The following is a 20,170-nucleotide window of genomic DNA, read 5'->3' as shown; positions in this document are numbered from 1 at the left end:
AGCATCGGATGCATATATACAAGGCATCACTAGGCTTGGTGGCTTCCATGGGACCTAACCAAGGGCTTCGTGAAGGAAGTGGCTACTTACTACCAAGACAGGGTCTTGCTGTATAATAGTTCTGGCTGGCCTTGAACTCCAAGGCTCAAGCAATCCTCCTGCCTTGGCTTTGTGAGTAGATGAGGCATCAGATATGTTACACTGTAAGTGACGAGGAAGCAAGCCTTTTGTTTGTTGGTTTTCTTTCTTTTTCTTTTTTTCTTTCTTTTTTTTTTGAGACATGGCCCCATGTAGCCAGGCTGGGCCCAGCTCACTCTGTAGCTAAGGGTAACCCCTTAATTCCGGATCTTCCTGCTTTCACATACCCAGTGCTGGGACTATTATTACATGCACTTGTCACCAAGCAGGGTTTAGGAAGTCCTTTTTAATCTTTTAACAATTCATTCACTCATTCTCTCTCTCTCTCTCTCTCTCTCTCTCTCTCTCTCTGTGTGTGTGTGTGTGTGTGCGCGTGCGTGCGTGCGTGCGTGTGCGTGGTATTTTGGGGATGGAGGGGTGTTAGTTGTGGGTACATATGTGGAGGTTCAAGGACAACCTTTGGGTGCTGTTCTGGATACTCTTCTGTTCTGAGAGGTCTACTGGAGTTACAGACCCCCTATTGCATCCAACTTTTTTACATGGGTTCAGGGGATCTAAACCTGGGTGTTGTCGGGTGTAGTAAGTGCCTTTATCCATTGAGCCTTCTCTCCCCAAGCCAGGAAGCAGATCTGCAGCCGTGAAATCTGCATTTGCTGTGGAATGCCTCCCTGCATTCCTCTTGCTGCAGCTGCCTGAGAGAAAGGAGTCCCTTAGCCTAGGCTCTTTACCCAAAGGGATTTTTTTTTTCGGAGCTCCAGCCCATCCAACCAGAACAAGGAAAGAAACAGTAGAAGAAAGAGACAAAGTATCATTGTTTGTAGATAAAGACTAGGAAACACATGCAGGGGGCTGTAAAACTGTTACTAGAAGCAAGTAAATGAGATTGGACAGATACAAACTATCCTGCACTGGGCCAACACTCAGGCATCACTTAGTAACTACAAAAGAAGACACAGTAACTGCTTGGTAGAAAGCAGAGCGTTCCTGCAGTCAGGAACCAACTCCAGGGCTGTCAGCCGCATCCGGAGAAGGTGTGTGGCCCTTTCCTTCCCAGCCAAAGACGCTAGGCCTGACTCTAATCAGCACTTTTATCAACTCAGGAAAAATCCTGAAACTTCGCTGGTTGGGCAATCCTATAAAATATCTGGCTTGTTTTTTGTTTTCTGTCATAGTCAATAAAGATGAAAAGGTTGAGGATCTGCTGTGGGTGACAGGCAGTGAAGGATGCAACAGTAAGTACGATACGTAGCCAAGCCCCGTGCTGCAGGCTCCATATCCCCGGAGCAAAGTTTTGGGCTAGGTCCAATGTTAGGGTTAGAACACTCTAAAAGATGTTTTTGGGACATCTGACAAAAATTTGGTATATGGTTGGGGGATGGGCTCGCCAGACCCCACTCCTCCCTGAGATCTATACAATTATTGGTTGCTTGTTGGGGCACACTGTCTCCAGTGGTGCAGCCTTTGATTGGGAAAATAGCCATGCTCTTGTAAATAACCCCTCATCTATACACACAGAAAACCCTAATGAGACCCACTAGAGCACTACAAATCAAAAAATAAAGGGCCAAAAGCAAAAGGCAGAGGGGAGATCCAGAGAAGTGGAAGAGGGAAATGGAGGGTCAATATGGCCAAAATACACTATATGCATTATGAAGATGTCATAATGACACCCATTATCATGTGTAGTTGATACTTGCTAATAAAACAGCTTAGATGATTGCTATACAGACCACTGGGTCACAGTTCTGTAAGAAATTCTTACAGAAAATCTGTTGCAATATTAAGGGGTAGGACACACAATGCCTGACTCTGCACGCCCAGGAAACACATGAAGACACAAAGCAGAAGCCTCACATGGAGGAACCCTGGCAGGTGCCTCAAGGGAGTGATGGACACTCCTCACCCTACACCCGACTCTGTGACCGCTGATGTTTTCAAACTCAAATCTTTCAGAATAAACTAGTATAACACACCAAAGGAATACACAAGTGCCTATCTTCTTTATACCTGAACTTGAATCATCTATAAAGTGATGAGAAATGTGTCTGCAAGATGGTCCAGAGAGAGCATCCAGTTGCCTGCCACTAAGCCTGATAAGCAGACATCAATAGTCCCTGGGATCCACAGATGGAAGGGGAGAACTGATCCTATAAGCTGTCCTCTGACACACACACACACACACACACACACACACACACACACAGACACACACACACACTCATCTGACAACACACTAAACTAAATGTAATCATAAGAACTTTTTTTAAACAAAATAACAAAGAAGAAAACAATGAAGGGAAAAAAGATGCATTCATATCCCCAAACCAATACACAAAACATTTGAGTGTAAGTGTGATAAGAGAACTGGAAGCAGTGTATAAAGAAAGCTGGCACTTTCCTGCTTTTGAGTCTCAGTAAAATGGTCCTGAATGGAAAGGGAGATGATTGGTGATGGGGTGGAGTCAGGAGCAGCTGGGGGTGGGGCCAGGAGCAGAGCTTAAAAGCTGTCTCCTAGGCCACAAGCCATCTCAACTAAGCAACCTTAGCCAATCCAGAAACCCACAGGCAGTGTGCAAGGATAACAATGTCTGTCTGTTTTAAAGAGCGGGGAGAGGGAGGTCTCACTCTGTAGCCCAGGCTAGCCTCAAATTCACATCCTCCTACTTTAGCTTTCCAAGTACTGGGATTACAGGAAGGTGCTACCACGCCTGTCTTTAAAACTTTATTTGCAAACATAGGCATCTGGCAGGCTTCGGCCTGAGGCTGTGGCTGGCTACCCAAACCTCAGAGTTACTTACTGCCCAGTTGCTCGGTCAGTGAGCTGCTGTCTCTTGAGCATGCTGCTCTTCCCTGGAGAGGCTGAGCTCTGCTCAGAGTCATGAGTGGAAGTGTGATCGGCTGCCTCTAGCCACTCTCTTCCCTCTGTCAGCCACCAGCCATGCAGATTCTGCTGAGCTGCATAGGGCAAGCTGGGGCTGGTGCAATCTCCAGATGCAGCAAACCTCTGACCTCAATAGACTGTTAGGCAACAGCCAGTATTCAACCCAGCACCTGCTCACCTGCCCACGGCAGGGCTAGTGAGCTAAAAGCAAAGGCACCATGAAAGTTTGTCGGGCATCTGGGCACGGTGGCACACACCTATAACCCAGCACTTGGAGGACTGATAAAGGAGGATTATGAGTTCAAGGCAAGCCTGGTCTATATGAAAAGAACCTTACCCAAAAAGTAAGCACCCCACACCAACAATGCCAACAGCCTGTTCCGTGAATACACCTGGTATGGAATGCTGACAGGAACAGGCAGACACAGACACACAACAGCCACCTACCTATCAAAGAATCTTACCATCTGCAAGGATGAGACACTGAGATGCTGGACTCAAATGGAATTGAGATGCCCAGGATGAACAGTGATATCATTATTATTAAAAAAAAAAAAAAAAACAAAAAAACAAAAAACAATTCCTGGCTAGAGAGATGACTTGGTAGGTAAAGTGACTGCCATGCAAGTTTGAGGATCTGAGTTCTAATCCCCAGAAGCCATATAAAGCCAGACATGGATAGAAGGCATGTAATTCTAGACTCTTTTGGGGAAATGGGAGATCAAGACAGAAGACTCTTCACATGAAGAAAATCTCTGCTGTGACACAGATAAACTGAGGCTGCGCTCAGTAGCTGGGGGACCTGTGGCCCTAAAGGACACTGGGGCACAGCCTGCATCTGAGGCTGCTTGAAAAGCTGAACAGAGGCCGGGCGGTGGTGGCGCACGCCTTTAATCCCAGCACTTGGGAGGCAGAGACAGGCGGATTTCTGAGTTCAAGGCCAGCCTGGTCTACAGAGTGAGTTCCAGGACAGCCAGGACTACACAGAGAAACCCTGTCTCGAAAAACCAAAAAAAAAAAAAAAAAGCTGAACAGAAAACATAAAGAACAAACAAAAACAAACAAAGGGCCTACTGTAGCTCAATGAAACTGGAGAAAGTTCTAGAGTCTCCATGACATCTCTGGCTAGCCAATCTAAGGGTAGGTGAACCAGGGAAAATATGTGTCTACTCTGTAATTTATAGAGAAAAACACTCAGAAAGGGAAGCTGAGCCTTGATCCATAGTCTGTGTGCTGGGACCAAACTAGGGAGCCACATTCTTGGCTGATGGGGCTGAAACCAGAGGCGGATGGATACTCCTGGACGTTTCTGGGGAAAAAATGCTCACTTCAGCGCCATTCCCAGAGACGGCTCTGTGAGGCAGAATGGATCTGAGCTTCTCAGGGACAGGGAGGAGCCCCCTCACTTCTACAGGGTTCCCTTTTCTGCAACCTTGTGGCAAGGTGCTGGCAGGTGGCTTCCAGCCTCGTTCCTGCTCCCTCTGCATGAGCTCCAGAGAGCTGCTAAGTTCACAAATCACTTTGAGTCATTGCCTTCCAGCCAAGACCTCTTGGTAACACAAGGAGACTCCTCATGTGTCACACGGCCATTGCCTGTGACATGGTGGAGGTGACACTCCCAAGAGAGCTTTCTGGTCCTGGCACCCTGTGTGGCCTATAAGTCTGGTTTATCTGCTGCTGAGGACCTGGAGGACCCTGCAGTCAGTGTCCGTCACAGCACTGTACAGGGCCACACAGCTCCCTTCAGAGAAGACTGCACACTACTCCAGCTAGATGCAAGGAATTCAGTGCTTGGACTAAATCCAGCATCTTCTACATGGTAGGTATATACTCTACCACTGAGCCACACCCCAGCCCCTCACTGGGGGAGTCTAGGCAGGGGCTCTACCACTGAGCCACACCCCAGCCCCTCACTGGGGGAGTCTAGGCAGGGGCTCTACCACTGAGCCACACCCCAGCCCCTCACTGGGGGAGTCTAGGCAGGGGCTCTACCACTGAGCCACACCCCAGCCCCTCACTGGGGGAGTCTAGGCAGGGGCTCTACCACTGAGTCACACCCCAGCCCCTCACTGTGGGATTCTAGGCAGGGGCTCTACCACTGAATCACACCCCAGCCCCTCACTGGGGGATTCTAGGCAGGGGCTCTATTAGCCACACCCTCAGCCCCCAGGGCATGCTTAACTAACTAGTGCATTTGAGGCCAGCTCAGGTAACATGAGGCCCTGGGGGTCCATCTCAGAAAGAAACACAACAAAAGCTATGTGTAGCAAAGTGCTTGTTTCTATTAATATCTACATTAAAAGAAAAAAAATCATGTCTTATTGGCCTCATGGAGACTGAATTTACGCAAGGAACCTAGGGCAAAATAGCCTTTTCTTTATTCAGTTAGATATTCAGTCCTGATGAGGTCTGCCATCACTGCGAACATGGGCTACAGTGGGTGATGTGGCCACTGACAACTGACCACGGCTTTGACTCAGGTTCTGCGCTGCAATGAACCCTGAAGAAGCTGCTCTGCAAGTCCTGCCTGGTGAGAGAGAAAAGCCGGGAGCCCCTCGGTTCCAGCTACCAGCTACAGGTACCGTGCGGCCAAGCCTTTTTCACGCCCTTAGCCGACTGAGAGCCAAAGCAGCTGTGAGTCTAGCTGGCTTACTTTAGATGCGCTGGTGAGGCTTACGGTAGAACTGCAATGACTGGGCTGTTGAGATGGCTCTGGAGGTTACAAAAACAAAACAAAAACAAAAACCACGCTCACCTTGCAAGTCTCTTGGCCTGAGCTCTCTTGCCAAGAGCCAGAGTGGAAGGAAACGGGATCCCTGGACACTGTCCTCTGACCTCCACACGTGTGCTGTGGTGTGCACCCCGTACACTCACACACTCACACACGTGTTCACACATACACAATAATAATAAATAAAATAAAATGTAAAAGACCCAAAATTGACAACACAATTCAAACAGCACAATGGGTCTTACACTGAATCGGAGGCTTCATTGAGACAGGCTCATCTATGTAGCCCAGGCTGGCCCACTGGTCCACAACTCAAGATCCTTCTCCTTCAACTACCCAAGTGACCAGGCAATCATCATGTTCTACCAAATCTGGCCAAATCCAGGTCTTTGGTTTGGTTGAGTTGGTGTGTGTTCCTAGAAAAGATCTTTTGTTTGTTTGAGACAAAGTCTCCTGTAGCTTGTGTCAGCTTCAGACTTGCTATGTAGTCAGGGATGTCCTCTCTCCTCCACCTCTCCAGAGCTGGGATTACAGGCTGATGCTATTCTGTACCCAGCTTCCTGCTCCTCCAAGTGCGCTCGCTCGCGCTCTCTCTCTCTCTCTCTCTCTCTCTCTCTCTCTCTCTCTCTCTCTGACTAACTGGCAACATTATTTAACCAGAAAGCTAGAAACTTAGGAGAAATGATGCTTTAAAAATGACTACAGCATCTCCAAACCAGTTATAACAGGGCCCATTTCCAGGAAATCAAAGTAAAAGCATTTTTTCTATAATCCTCTCATTTTAATATGAAACGCCTTAAATGTAGGGTAATTATGGAAATGAGGCACGGGTGCAAGTTGAGTTGTCATTAATTTAGCAAGTTTATCCCCGACATTCACAAGATGCCGATTCACAACAAATACAACGTTCAGTCTCCAAACTCCACCTCCTTCTCTTTTATTATTTCTGCTTTTTAAAGCGAAGCCCAGTCTTTTTCCAAAAGCATCAAATAAGACGCCCCCCCCCCATTATGTCTCTATGTGGTCTGTATCTCCTCAGAAACCTTCTGTACGCTCAGTACAGACTCAGTTGAATTGCATTACATGACCAACAACATCTTTCCTGAGGCCCAATGGTGAAGATCATATACTATATAATTACTATGCAAGTTATATAGACAGACAGCCATTTACTGTTGGTTGTGTGGTGGCGCATCTGTGATCCCAGCAACAGGAAGGTGGAGAATCAGCTCAAAGTCATCCTAGGCTACAGAGGAAGCTGGAGGCCAGCCTGGGTTTCATGTAACCCCATCTTACCAAAAGAGAATTTATAAAACTCTTGCACCTTAGGCAAAAGCCCCGGGGTCTTCAGTGCAAACTGAATGGATTACATTTTTAGCACAAATTTGTTCTGCCAGCTCCCAATTAATTACACCCCTGCAAACTTTTGTTTTGTTTATTTGTTTGTTTTGGAGACAGGGTCTCCTATAGCCTTAGCCGGCCTTGCACTCACTAAGTAGCTAAGGCTGGGCATGAACTCCTGATCCTGCCTCTTGCCCACTAGACTGCAGGTTTGCGCCGTCACACCTGGGTTATGCAGTCCTGAGAGGGAAGTAGGGCTTTGATTGAGCTGCAGCCCCAGGCCCCCACAGACCTTCTGAAAGGAACTTTGTAACCAGACCACAATGTCGCAGAACTGACAACCCTGACAACCAGCAGCAGGTGCCTCCCAACAACCGGAAGGAAGCCTTTCCCTGCAAGGGGGCTGTATTGCAAGTCCTGACCCCAGAATTGCCCAGGCAACAGCAAACTTGCCTCCCTGCCTCCACCAAACCCAAGTCACCCATGCCAACCAGTGAGACTGTCTCCTCTCCCAAGTGGCTCTCTTCTGCTGCCCTCCTAGTGTCCTTCCATGTGATACCAGGTTGCCTCCAGGCAGACACCGGATAAACCTCAGTCCCCACATGGTCCAGCTTTGACTCTAAGAAAGAATTTGAACAGGTCCATTCCTGACCCACTTGCCCTCACCCAGGGGGCACCAGGGTGGGAGACTGCAGGAAAGGAGGAGTGCTGTGGTCAGTCCTGGTGATGCTAGACAATGAGAAGTCCACGGAACTGTCTGTCTTCATGGAGTCAGACGTTTTCAAATGGCTTTCGACACGTCCGGCTGCTAACTAATTGCTCAATGGTTTAACAACTAATTGGCTATGATCAACTGACCAGCTGGAAACAGCAAAGAGCTGTCAAGTATCTTCTCATAAGTCCGAAGCAATTCTTCGGAATTTGCAGGTACCTGTCTCTAGAATTCAGTCTTACAAGGAGCTGTGGGACCTTCCGGGGACAAATGACGCCTGGTGGCCATGATAGCTGGTTATATTTTTACCAGGATGCAAGTCTAATAATCACTGTGATCTGTTACATCTATCCTTCCCCCTGAGGCAAAGCCCCTCAGTCCCTCTGACAACCCATTGCTGGTAGTCAAATAAACATGAGAGTCCCAGTGAGGACACATGGAACTCAGATGTCACTGTCAAGAGCTGCTAACAGGGTGCCACCCACCTGTCACCCCAGCACTTGGAGGTTGGGGCAAGACGATCAGGAGTTTGAGGCCAGCCTGAGTCACATGGTGAGTTCAGGGCTGGCCAGAATAAAGAGGTGCAGGATGGGGGTGGGACAGCTCAGTCAACAAAGCCAAGCGAGCATTAGGATCTGAGACCGATCCTCAGAATCCCTGTATAAAAGCCAGGCTCCGTGGCACATGCTTATGATCCGAGCCTTAGGGAGGCTGGGAAAAGGACTCTCCCTGGGGCTCCCTTGACCAGCCTGGCCTAGCCTACGTGGTGAGTGCCAGGTTCAGAGACCCTACTTTGAAATGTAAGGTGTGTAGCTCCTAAGGAATGAGGCAGGAGGCAGTTCTGTCTGTCTGTGTGTGTGTGTGTGTGTGTGTGTGTCTGTCTATCTGTCTGTCTGTCTGTCTGTCTGTGTGTCTGTCTCTCTCCACCCCCTCACATACACACAGACTTGCTTCCCTGAGCACACAAAATCTAATCTGATAAGACAGTTTTGTCTTCTGATAGCCATACCAAATACCAGTAAGAGGCAGTTCTGACCAAAAAGAAAAGATAAAAAATCAAACTGAAATTTGATCCAATCTCTGGGGCCAACACCCATTTGCAGGTTCAGTGTCTCTAGAATTCAGTCTTATGAGGAGCTGTGGGACTTTCTGGGGATAAATGACGCCTGGTCCTTCAGAGAGATGAATGGAGAGTGAACATGTATCCCTCAGGGCTTGGGGGTAGGGGGGTGGCTTAGTGGGGACACTGCTTACTGTATAAGAACAAGGACCTGAGTTCAATCCAGAAAGACTCAGTAAAAACCAGGGTGGGCTTGTGATTTCAGTACAGAGAGCAGAGAGAGGAGGGTCCGACAGCCAGCTAGCCTAATTAAGAAGCTCCAGATTCCAGAGACGAGGAAGAGGAGGAAAGAAAAAAAGACATACAGTTCCTAAGGAATGACCCCCCCACTCATACACATGTGCATGCACACTCCCATACATAAACACAAGAGATGGAAGACAGACACACAGCCCATGACTTTGATTCTAGTCACTCCAGGGTGAGAAACCAGACCATCATGGGACAGTGGGGTTCTGAGTGGGTGCTGCTAGCAGGAGAACTCACTGTTCATTTCTTAGGTGAGGTGAGCCACTGTGGTAATTTTTCTCTTCTTTTAAGGGACTCTCATCTTTCCCAGGGCAGTTCCACAAATATGATTTGCCTGGAGATTGAGCAGAACTGGCGAGGAAGGAACGGGGTAGCTGTACGACAGCAGCCTCCGGTTCCGGGTACTGAGATTTAGTACTCAGTGTTTGTGGTTTTACTTTGTTTCTTCAGAACTGGGGAGCCAATCTGACCCCTTACTGAGCCCAAGCAGAGGACTCCAGGCCAAGTGCTCTCCTGTGTCAGCAAATGCATCTTTCAAGTTCAATAATCAATCCCAAAGAAAATGGTAAAAGAAACATACAGACATCATCACCAACACAGACAGACGTGTGCGCACGCGCACGTACACACGTGTACACACACACACACACACACACACACACACACACGCATGCACGCACACTGAAGCCCACCCAAGGAAGAGGCTGAATCAAACCCAAAACACAAATATGACCCGGTGATGCAGGCCTATCATTCCAGACACTCTGCAAAAAGAGGCAGGAAATTGAAAGTTCAAGGCCAGCATGGACAACCTAGTAAGAGGCTGTCATAAAATAAAAAGTGAAAAGAGGGCTGGGGTGTGGCTCAGTGGTAGAGCCCCTGCCTAGAAACCCCCAGTGAGGGGCTGGGTGTGGCTCAGTGCTTACTTAGCACATGCAAAGCCCTAGGTTTGGACGTCTGTCCTGTACACAGGGCATACTCACTCCCTCTGCCTGAGTGCCTGGAAGCTCTGGGTGGTTCCCTGCCCAAGAATCAAACACAACACATCAAGACCAGCTGTGTCAGGAGACACTTTCCCCGACACCAGTAATAGAAAGAACTGAAGGTTTGAAAAGATATGCTTCCAGAAACAATGGGGACTGAATTCTGGCTTTGCCCCTGTGTGGGAGACGCCTAGGAGAGTGTGTAGTGTGTGCAAATGTCACCCATATATATGGCTGTCACTGTCAGCTATCCTGAGGGTGGGGTAGAAGGCAGCTGAAGATTGGGGCTGCTTTGGGAATCAGTGTGGGCGTCCACAGGGGACAAAACTGCCAAGCATGGAGCTACTGGAGCGAGCTGAAGGCGGGCAACGGTTAAGTCAACAAAACTGTAATGCAATGGTTGAATTTGCCACTATGGTATGCACCCCCACACTTGACCTTATAACCTCAAATATTAGTGTGAAAACTGGCTAACAAAACAAGAGAGAGGCACAGAAAACACTGCCATTATTTCCAAGTCACTAATGAATTTTTCATTTCAAGATAAAAACTGAAAAGGGAAAAAAAAAAAAAAAAAAAGAGTGCCTGAGGGCCACAGCAAGTGCCAGCAAGCCTAAGGGCCCGACCTCGGTGCCCAACACCCAAGCAAAAGCTGGGTGCCCTGCTGCACTCCAGTAACCCCAGTGCTGCAGAGCTGAGACAGGACGTTTTCAGGACTTGCTAGCCAGCCAGTCTAGCCAAACCAGCAGGTCTCAGGTTCAGTAAGGGATCCTGTCTCACAAAACAGGATGGAGGGGGATAAGGATTATACTGAAGGTTACCCTCTGACCCCAATACGTGTGCATGCTCGCATACATACACATGTGCACACTACACTCAAGCGTGCGCACGTGCACACACACATACACTCACATGCACATAGATACACATGCTCACATTATATACACACTCATAGCACACTCATGCACACATACATATACAGGGACACTCATGTACACACACACACACACACACACACACACACACACACACACACGTGCGCAGCAAAGGACATTCTGTACTCACCTAAAGGGCTTTGGGCTCAGTGGTAAGTCACTTCCCTGACAGCTAAGCCACCATGCTCAGACACGCACCCACTACACATACCAGCTCCTGAGAGACAGGTTTCCAGGCATTGCACACAGCAACATCATTTCAAAAATCCCAGCCTTGTCCTCCACAGAAGAAGAGCAGGAACACTATGGGTAGAAACTCTGCCCACAGCGGGGACAATTCTGTGTGAAAGAAAGCCTTTTGTTTAAAAGGCAGTGAGCGGGGCTGGGGAGATGGATCAGTCGGAACCCTTGCCCCACAGCAGGAGGAGGTCAGTCCACATCCATAGCACCCATGTAAAAAGCCAGGTGTGGTTTCCTGATGCTGCAACCCCAGTGCTGTAGGGGTGGAGACAGGAGGATGACTGGGACTTCCTGGCTGCCAACCAACCCAGCTCCAGGATCAGTCTGAGGCTCTTCTTCAGGGAATGAGGTGAAGAGTTGCTCAGAGCAGGACCTCAGTGGCCTCCTACTCTGGTTTCTGTGTGTGAACCTCCATCCCCAACAATAAGAATGACGTAGGAGGGGCTGGGAGAAGAACCCTAAGAAGAGAACTGTAGATTGAGGACAGGATAGTGGACTGAGGTGTTTCCAGAACTTGAGTTTCAGGAAAGAGCCCTTAAGAAGCGGGGAAGAGAGAGAGAGAGAGTGGTTGTCTGTCAATTTCTCAGGCCCAGGAATGCATTTAATGACCTACTAACTGAACAACTGTCCCTCCAAGAAATCAGCCTTTTTTTTTTTTTTTTCCTTTCGGTGTTGGGGGCGGAACCCAGAGTCTTTCGTGAGCTCCAGACGCGCTCTCCCACCAAGCTACGTTCACAGCCCTCTACGCTGCACAAGGGCACAGCTCTCAGGTCTGGGAAACGAAGGTCGAATTCCCTCTCACACCCTGATAGGATGAGTCACTGTTGGGGTTCAGAGTCATTGAGTCCGGAATCTATAACGTGTCTGGTATCCTGGGAAGACAGACATACACAGCAAGTACTCCAGACCTGGGAATGACCCCAGCGAAGACTCCACACTAACGGTGCTTGTAAATACGAGTAATGAGCGGACACACCTGACTGTGAGCCTTGTCAAAGGCACACTAGCAAGCGAGCGAGCGTTAGAAGCAATTACTGAATAGAAAAAGAAGCTGCTGGGAGCCAGTAATTAACATGGCTTTCTCCTAGGACCTGGGATCTTAAGGCCCTGGACCCCGCCCCCAGGGTGACAACGGCCTGAGAGCCTGAAAGAGGGTAGGTAGGCATGGTGTTGAAATGCCACAGGGCAGTGTCCTGGGAGCTGGGCCGAGCTAGGGACAGACCTGGGTTTCCCACCATGTTCTAGGGATAAACTGAGGCACAGTACTTCCTGCCCTGATACTACATTTAAAGCATGGACTGCCCTCACCCCCAGTCCCAAAGCAGCTCACCATATACCCCTGCACCGTATACCTCCCAGGTAACACCCTCCCAGGCAGGAGTGGGTCAGCTCATCCGTCCTTCCTTCCTTCCTCCCAGGGCCAAGCCAAGGGAGTGAATACTGGGTACTGACCCGTGGCGTCAGGGACGGGGGCATACCTAGCATTGCTCAGACCAGCAAAGGTCAGAAATGACCCTGGGGGTTCTGGCTAAATGGAGTCAGGATTGAGGGCGACAGGCTGGGGAGGACTGGTGTTAGCTCAGGCTAGGTGGTATCTCATGATGCTGGCCAGGGTTTAGGTCAGGGCGTGACCGTGGAGGAGGGGAGTGTTTCAGGGCTGAGAGGGTCTGGAGTTGACCCAGAGAGTCCAGGCTGGAAATATGGAGGCCAGGGTGAGCGGATGGCCTCTGGAGACTTAGGCAGTGTGAGAAAAGGGTTGGGATGGCCCTAGAGCCTTCAGGTTAAGTAAAGTTAAGATGGGGGTCAAGAGTGATCCCAGGTATTGAGGTCAGGTGGGATCGGGGATAAGCTGGGTTCAGAAAGGGTTGGGGATCATGGGTAACCAGCTCCAACATGGGAGAAGTGAAAGACAGATAGGGTAGGGGAGTGTGAGTGTGTGTGTCGGAGGGGGGGTGGGGGGGGAAGGGAGGGAGATAGGTAGGTTAGAGTGGACCCAAGTGCTCAGGCCTGTCCAGGGTCAGGGTGACAGGATTTCAGGCTGAGCGGGGTCTGGTTTTGGCCCTACCAATCAGTCGGGTCCATCCAGAGATCAAGGCCCAATGAGTTAACTAAGGAGTCAGAATTAGTTAGGTCGTGATTAAGATCAGGAAAATCTCCGGGTCAGAGCCAGGTGAAGGTCGACATCACCGGTAACTTTATAGATCAGGCTTAGCTGGGCTGGGTGGGATAGAAATCTGCGTAAGCAGGGGTCAGCGCTACGTGGGATCTAAACTAGAAGATGGCTAGGGAATCAGAGCCGGATAGAGTCGAGATTAGAGGAGCTAGGGCCTGGCAGGGCCGAGATGGAGGAGGGAGTGACCAGGGGCTAGGACCCGGCCGGAACAAGAAGAGATATGGGGAACGACTCAGGGGCCAGACCAGCCGAAGGCGAGTTCAGGGGGGTGACCAAGAGTTCAGGCTGAGCAGGGTCGAGATCAGAGGGTGACAAGGGGCCAAGCCGGGCGGGGTGGAGGTCAGGGGGCTGCCAGGGGGTTCAGGTCAAGTCTGGAGAGGAGTGACCCGGGGGTGGCGCAGTACTCACTGTTGGGGTAGCTGCAGGGCGGGCGCTCCGCGCCTCTGGAAGGCCCCGTCCACGAAGACGCCGTTCTTGCCGAGGCAGCGAAGATAGAAGTGAGGCTCCTGGAAGCTGAGCTGCAGGTGGCGCCGGGAAATGAAGCTCGACAGGCCCATGCTCAGGTCCACCGAGCCTTGCGATGAGTTGCGGCCGATGGTGACGCTGGGCTGTCGCATCAGGAACTCGAACTCCCGACCCTCCAGGCGCGCCAGGGCCGGCCCGGGGCTCTGGCGCACAGAGGCAGCGGCCGCGGCCACCAGGGCGGGCGCGGTGGTGGTGGCAGTGGCGGTGGTGGAGGGCACCGGCCCGGGGCCGGGCACGGCGGGCAGCGCGGGCGGCCCTGGTGGAGGTTGTGCCGGCGGCGGCGGCGGGGACGTGGTGGCCGGGAAGGCGGCGGCCGCGGCCGCGGCGCATAGCACGGGGCTGCAGGGAGCCGAGCGCAGCGCCAGCAGGGCGCGGGCGCCGCTGTCCTCGCCGACTTCGGCCATGTTCGCGCAGCTCCGAGCGGCTCCGGTGGCGGCCGAGGCGGCGCGGGGCGGGGCGGGGCGGCGCGCGCGGAAACCCGGGCTGGATCGCGGCGCGGAGCGGAGCCGGGACGCGGCAGGACCCTCGCGTTGCGCGCGCAGCTTCCACTCGAGGTGGGCGGGTGCAGAGAGTCACAGAGCCCCCTCCTCCAGTCCCGAAGTGCGTGCGTTGGTGCTTGGATTCACCACGTTTTTAGGGGTGTCCTATTGGCGCTGGAGTTTAAAGTCCAGGGATGCTTGCAATGGTCTCTTGCTCCTTGCTGATCGCATCTGCTCGGCTTTGCTTTTTTTTTTTTTTTTTTGGTATAATGTTGCAAATTACATTTTATTCATTCATGTATTTACTTGTGTGGAGTGAGTGAGTGTGTGTGTGTGTATGGTCAGAGAGGACAGCTTTCAAGGAGTCTATTCCTTCCTACCATGTGGGGTTCTGAAGATGGAATTCAGGTTCACAAGTTTGGTGACCTTTACTTACTGAACCATCTTGATTGTTCTTGTTTTGTTGTTTGAGATCCTGTCTCATACCAAGGCTAGCATGGTTTTGAATACCTAGCTGGCCTCAAATTCATAATCTTCCTGTTCCAGCCTCCTGTGTAGCTATTAAGGTGTGTGCAGTCACGCCTAATCCTTTAAATTAATTAATTCATTCACTTTTTTTAGACAAGGTCTATGTATGTAGACCAGACTGGCTTCCCAATTCTTGCTGGAGTCACAGCTGTGTACCACCCCAGCTGGTTCCCCTTGTACTTTTTAAGGTGAGCCGCTCTGCTGGTTCCTAGGGACTGTGGACACCCTGGAGGTGGACGGTAGTTGAAAACATTTAAATGGTGAACTTGGCACTATGTGAATCCCTTGAGAACTTGAGGTCCTGCACTGGAATGCTAATTCAACCAAGACTTCCCCCAGGACACACATACACACACACACACACAATTTCTCACATTTAATAATTGACTATGAAGGAGCTGGCAGAGTTGGAAAAGAGCATGATCCTCCAGGATTGGAGAGTTCATTCCTCAGCGCGGACTTTCAAACCCATTGAGAGCTTCTAGCTTCCCTGCGCTTTGGGTAAAAGGTTGACAGATAGGTCCCTGAAGCTCATTGGCCAGCCTGCCTAGCCAATCAGTGAGCTCCACGTTCATAGTGAACCACGGTTTCAAAACAAAAACAAAAACACGAATAAAAGAGGGGAAAGGGAGGACAGTATTTGTTCACTCCTGGGCATGCACGGGCATAAGCGTGCATAGAGACACACGTGCAAACATACACAAACGAATTTTTAAAAATAATGACTGAGAGTAGAGAAAGACATAGGTCCTGCCCTCAGTGAGCTTCAGGACTACACACGTTAAAGACCTGTAGTGATCATTGTAATGCTCGTAGCCATGCTGGGCGTGTGTTGTGCATGGCATAGTGTCCTGGGGTAGAAGGGAGGTTTGGCCTGTTTCCAATCCTATGCTTCCCTGCCTATCCATTCTGGACCCAAACTGGAACGCCTATCACCGTGACAGAGCAGTAGTTTTCAACCTTGCTAGTACTGAGACCCTTTAATATAGTTCTTCATGTTGTGGTGACCCCCAACAGTAAAATGATTTCCGTTGCTACTTCATAACTGTAATTTTGCTGCTCTTATGAATTACGATGTAAATATTTAATACGCTGGATATCTAATAAACAAGTCCTCTTCAGGGTCGCGACCCATACGTTGAGAACCATTTTCCCTTGTGTCATACTGTCTAAGCGTGTTTGAGAGGCAGGGGCAGAAGCTTTGCTTTTTTTTTTTTTTTTTTTTTTTTTTTAATTAGGTTCGGTTTGGTTTAGGCTTGGTCTGTTGGGTTTGTATGTCTGCCCACCCTGGTATTTGGAAGGTAGAAGCAGGAGGGTGGCTAAAAGTTCAAATCCAGTCTGGTGTGGAACACAGGACAATTTAGGATTACGATCTGGGTCTGAACAACAGAAAGGGCTAAAGCAAGAAAGAACGAAAGATAATTTATTTCTCCCCTCCCTTCCTTCCCTTCTTCCTCCTCTTTCTCTGTCAAGAAGGAAGAAATAGCATGGTAATGATATCAAGAGCTACAGAGCCAGCTCACCCTGACCTTGACAAGTCTAGACACCTATTCAGTTATCTGCAATTCCTTTTTCCTTAAACAGTAATTCATTGGCTATATTGACAGCTACCATAGAGAGGCAAGAAAAGAGGCCGTTTGAAAAAGGGTCCTTGAACAATGAAAATGTGGGAAGCTGAATTCTTCTCTCCATCCCTTCAGGTCCAGAGGACCTGCTTAAGCTGTCTCACAAAGCTTGCACTCTATAGAAGAAAAGAGAAAAAGCCCGCCGCCAACAAAAGAGGCCATACAATGCCCAGCACCTTAGCTTCAGCGCTCACAGCAGGATCCAAAAGAAGCAGACGTGACTCCAGCTAAAGAGCCAGCCACAAGGAAACTGTGCTAAGGGGCAGATGATTATTTATTTATTTATTTGCATCTTTGAGACAGAGTATCATGTACCCCAGGCTGACTTCACACTCACTATGTAGCCAAGAAGGCCCCTGAGCTTTCAATCCTCCTGCCTCCACTCCTGGGGAAAGGGGGGTGGGGGTGGGGGGCGGGTGTGGGATTACAGGCATGCAGCACCACACCCAGTTTATGAGGTGCTAGGGCTGGAACCTGGGGCCTTAGTGTATGCTAAGCAAGCACTCTACCCAGCCCAGGGAGATGTTTGAGGCTATTTAGCCAGAGAAACCATTCATTTAAAACAAAACCAAACAGAAACAAAACAAAAACCCACCAAAGGATACGAACAGGCATGTCTTGAGGAGTCTATCTGGGTAAGAAGCAAGCATTCAAGGTAGCTAGGGAGGTGGCTCAGCTGGTGAAAGCACTTAGCATGCAAGCCTGGTCACCTGAGTTGGTTCCCTAAGGACCATATTAAAAAGCCTGATGTGGTGTGTCTTTAATCCCAGAGTTCCTAGTAAGATGGGAGGCAGAGAGAGGAAAACTGGCCAGTAACGTGCATGCTCGCCAGGAAGCAGCAGAAATGAGAGAACAGCCTTCCTTCCCAGGGTAGAAGGAAAGAATCAACTCCTGAAAACCTGTCCTCTGGGCCCCACGTGTATGCTATGACGTGTGCACACACTAGAAATAGCTACAATAATTTTTTAAAAAATCATATGAAAAGATTGTGGGGCTGGCTGGGCGGTGGTGGCGCACACCTTTAATCCCAGCACTTGGGAGGCAGAGGCAGGCGGATTTCTGAGTTCGAGGCCAGCCTGGTCTACAGAGTGAGTTCCAGGACAGCCAGAGCTACACATAGAAAACCAAAAAAAAAAAAAAAAAAAAAAAAAAAAGATTGTGGGGCTGAAAAAATGGCTCAGTGGTTAGAGCACTGGCTGCTCTTCCAGAGAACTGAGTTTGATTCCTTAGTAACCACATGGTTCCCAGACCCATCTCAAATTCAAGTCCCAGGGGGTCCAGAGCCCTCTTCTGGCCTCCTCAGGTACTGCATGCACAGGATGCACAGACATACATAGAAACAAAACACTCATATACATAAAATGAAAAGTAAATGAAATCTAAACAGTATTAAATATGCTTAAGATCATTAGGAATTACAGTTGCAGTGGTTATTGCTACACATCTCTGCACACTGCTTTCCAAATCCCAGAACTGACATCACTCATGGGTGATGAGAATGGGGAGTAACCAGTACTCTGCCACAGTGCTGATGCAGAGGCAGAACCACTTTGAAAGCAGCTTTGCAGTTCCTTATAAGCTACAGCTGAAGACCGAGAAGACCGTGAGGCAGAGTGTTTTCTGTGCAAGCCTGAAGACCTGAGTTTGAATACCTGGTACTCATTTAGAAGTTGGGTGTAGACATAATTACACCCTTAAGCCCGGTGCTGCCAGGGCAGAGGTAGGAGAATCTCTGGGGATTGGTGGCTGCCATACTAGTTCCAGATTCAGTGAGAGACCCTGTCTCCAGGGAGTAAGCTTGAGTGTGACAGAGCAGGGTATAATTCTCTGACCTCCATGTATCCACATACACACACACCTTCACACATACAGCCATGTAACATACATGAAACACACAAACATACAACAACATTCACATTTCAAGATACTTGTTTCCCCAAACAAAAATTTGTATTGAAGCCAGGCCTGGTGGCAGAGGCTTATGATCTCAGGTACTTAGGACCCTGAAGCAGAATAGTATATTTGAGGCCAGACTGTGTACCTTAGCAAAAATCTATCCAAAAAATAAATAAATAAAAAGGTAAAAAGTGTACCTCAGTGTTAGAGCCCCTGCCTAGAATCCCCCAGTGAGGGGCTGGGGTGTGGCTCAGTGGTAGAGCCCCTGCCTAGAATCCCCCAGTGAGGGGCTGGGGTGTGGCTCAGTGGTGGATTTCTTGCTCTGCTTAGGCTCTGTCAAAAACACTAAAAAAAAAAAAAAAAAGAAAGAAAGAAAAAAAGAAAAAAAAAGAAAGAAAGAAAGAAAGAAAAAGAAAAAGAAACTTACACTGACACAGCAACCTGCAGGTGGATATTGCAATTACTATTAATTCATAATCACCCAGACAGGAAGCAGCCCAACCCAACCACATCTGAACAGGAAGATGGATTGACAAAGCATGGCATGCAATGGAACATGCTGTAGCAGCTATAGATTCACAGAACTACAGAACCACCTGGATGAATCCCACTGGCCCGTCCTGTGGTTCTGTGACCTTGAGGTAAAAGCAAGACAATAGAGATGTGAAGGAGTGGTAGGTGACAGCTGGAGGTCTAGGAACAAGCTGACCACAAAGAGACATTTACAAACTGGCTGGTGGAGGCAGAGAGGTAATTACACTGGCAATTACATGCCTCTATTTAGTCCTCAAAAGGAGAATTGGGCTGGAGATTTAGCTCCATGATAGAATGTTTGTCAGGACTGCACAAGGTCCCAAGTTCAAGTTCCAGCACTACATACAAACACCCCCCCTACACACACAGAGAGAGAGAGAGAGAGAGAGAGAGAGAGAGAGAGAGAGAGAGAGAGAGCATGCTTTGTACTAAGAAGAATTTTATTGGTGCTGGGGTGTGCCTCGGTGGGTAAAGTGTTTGCCTGACATCCATGAAGCCCTGGGTTCCATCCCCATCATGGTATAGACCAGGCTGGGTGATCCAAGCCTGTAATCCCAGCCCTGAGGTGGTGAAGGCAGGAGGGTCAGGAGTTGAATGTTTCTAGCTACATAAAATCCTGTCTGAAATAAAGAAGAGAGAGGAAGTAAGGAGGAAGGAGAAAGGAAGGAAGATGGGAAAAAAAGACGCCCCCCCACCCCAATACACACCAAAATAACTTTACTGAAACCTCAGCTTCATTTAACAGTTTAAGTATCTGGAGAGTTTGTGTTGGCAAACCCCAAATAAGGCTTACAAGCTATGCTATCAAGTTCACATGTCACTAGCCACGAAGCACTACTTAGAATGGCATTGTAATTAAAATGGAATAAAATTACAGTTCTGTTTTCCCATGGCATGAATCACCCTTCAAATGCCCAGTAGATACCTGGGACGAGTGGTCACATGGTCAGTACAATTAAAAAGAGGTCTGTCAAGGCACACAATTCCACCAGGTGTGTGACCCTCCCTCCTTCCCTCATCCTCCTCTTTTCTTCCTGTTTTTTTGGGGGTGTGGGGGTGTGGGGACAAAGTCTTGTATAG

General features: G+C 49.2%; 1 protein-coding gene across 1 annotated transcript in view; it reads right to left on the bottom strand.

The window, feature by feature from the left end:
* Foxk1 (forkhead box K1) overlaps window positions 1-14,497 on the bottom strand; it is a 59,339-nt gene extending 44,842 nt beyond the window's left edge. The window contains exon 1 of the mRNA XM_076923545.1: window positions 13,912-14,497. Coding sequence (XP_076779660.1) covers window positions 13,912-14,432 — 521 coding nt within the window. The 5' untranslated portion in view covers window positions 14,433-14,497. The remainder of the gene's footprint in view (window positions 1-13,911) is intronic.
* Window positions 14,498-20,170: the final 5,673 nt, after the last annotated feature.

Source organism: Arvicanthis niloticus, chromosome 24, assembly GCF_011762505.2.
Source record: "Arvicanthis niloticus isolate mArvNil1 chromosome 24, mArvNil1.pat.X, whole genome shotgun sequence".
NCBI lineage: Eukaryota > Metazoa > Chordata > Mammalia > Rodentia > Muridae > Arvicanthis > Arvicanthis niloticus.
The sequence above is the reverse complement of the archived record's forward strand: the minus strand, read 5'-3'. Positions and strand labels throughout refer to the sequence as shown.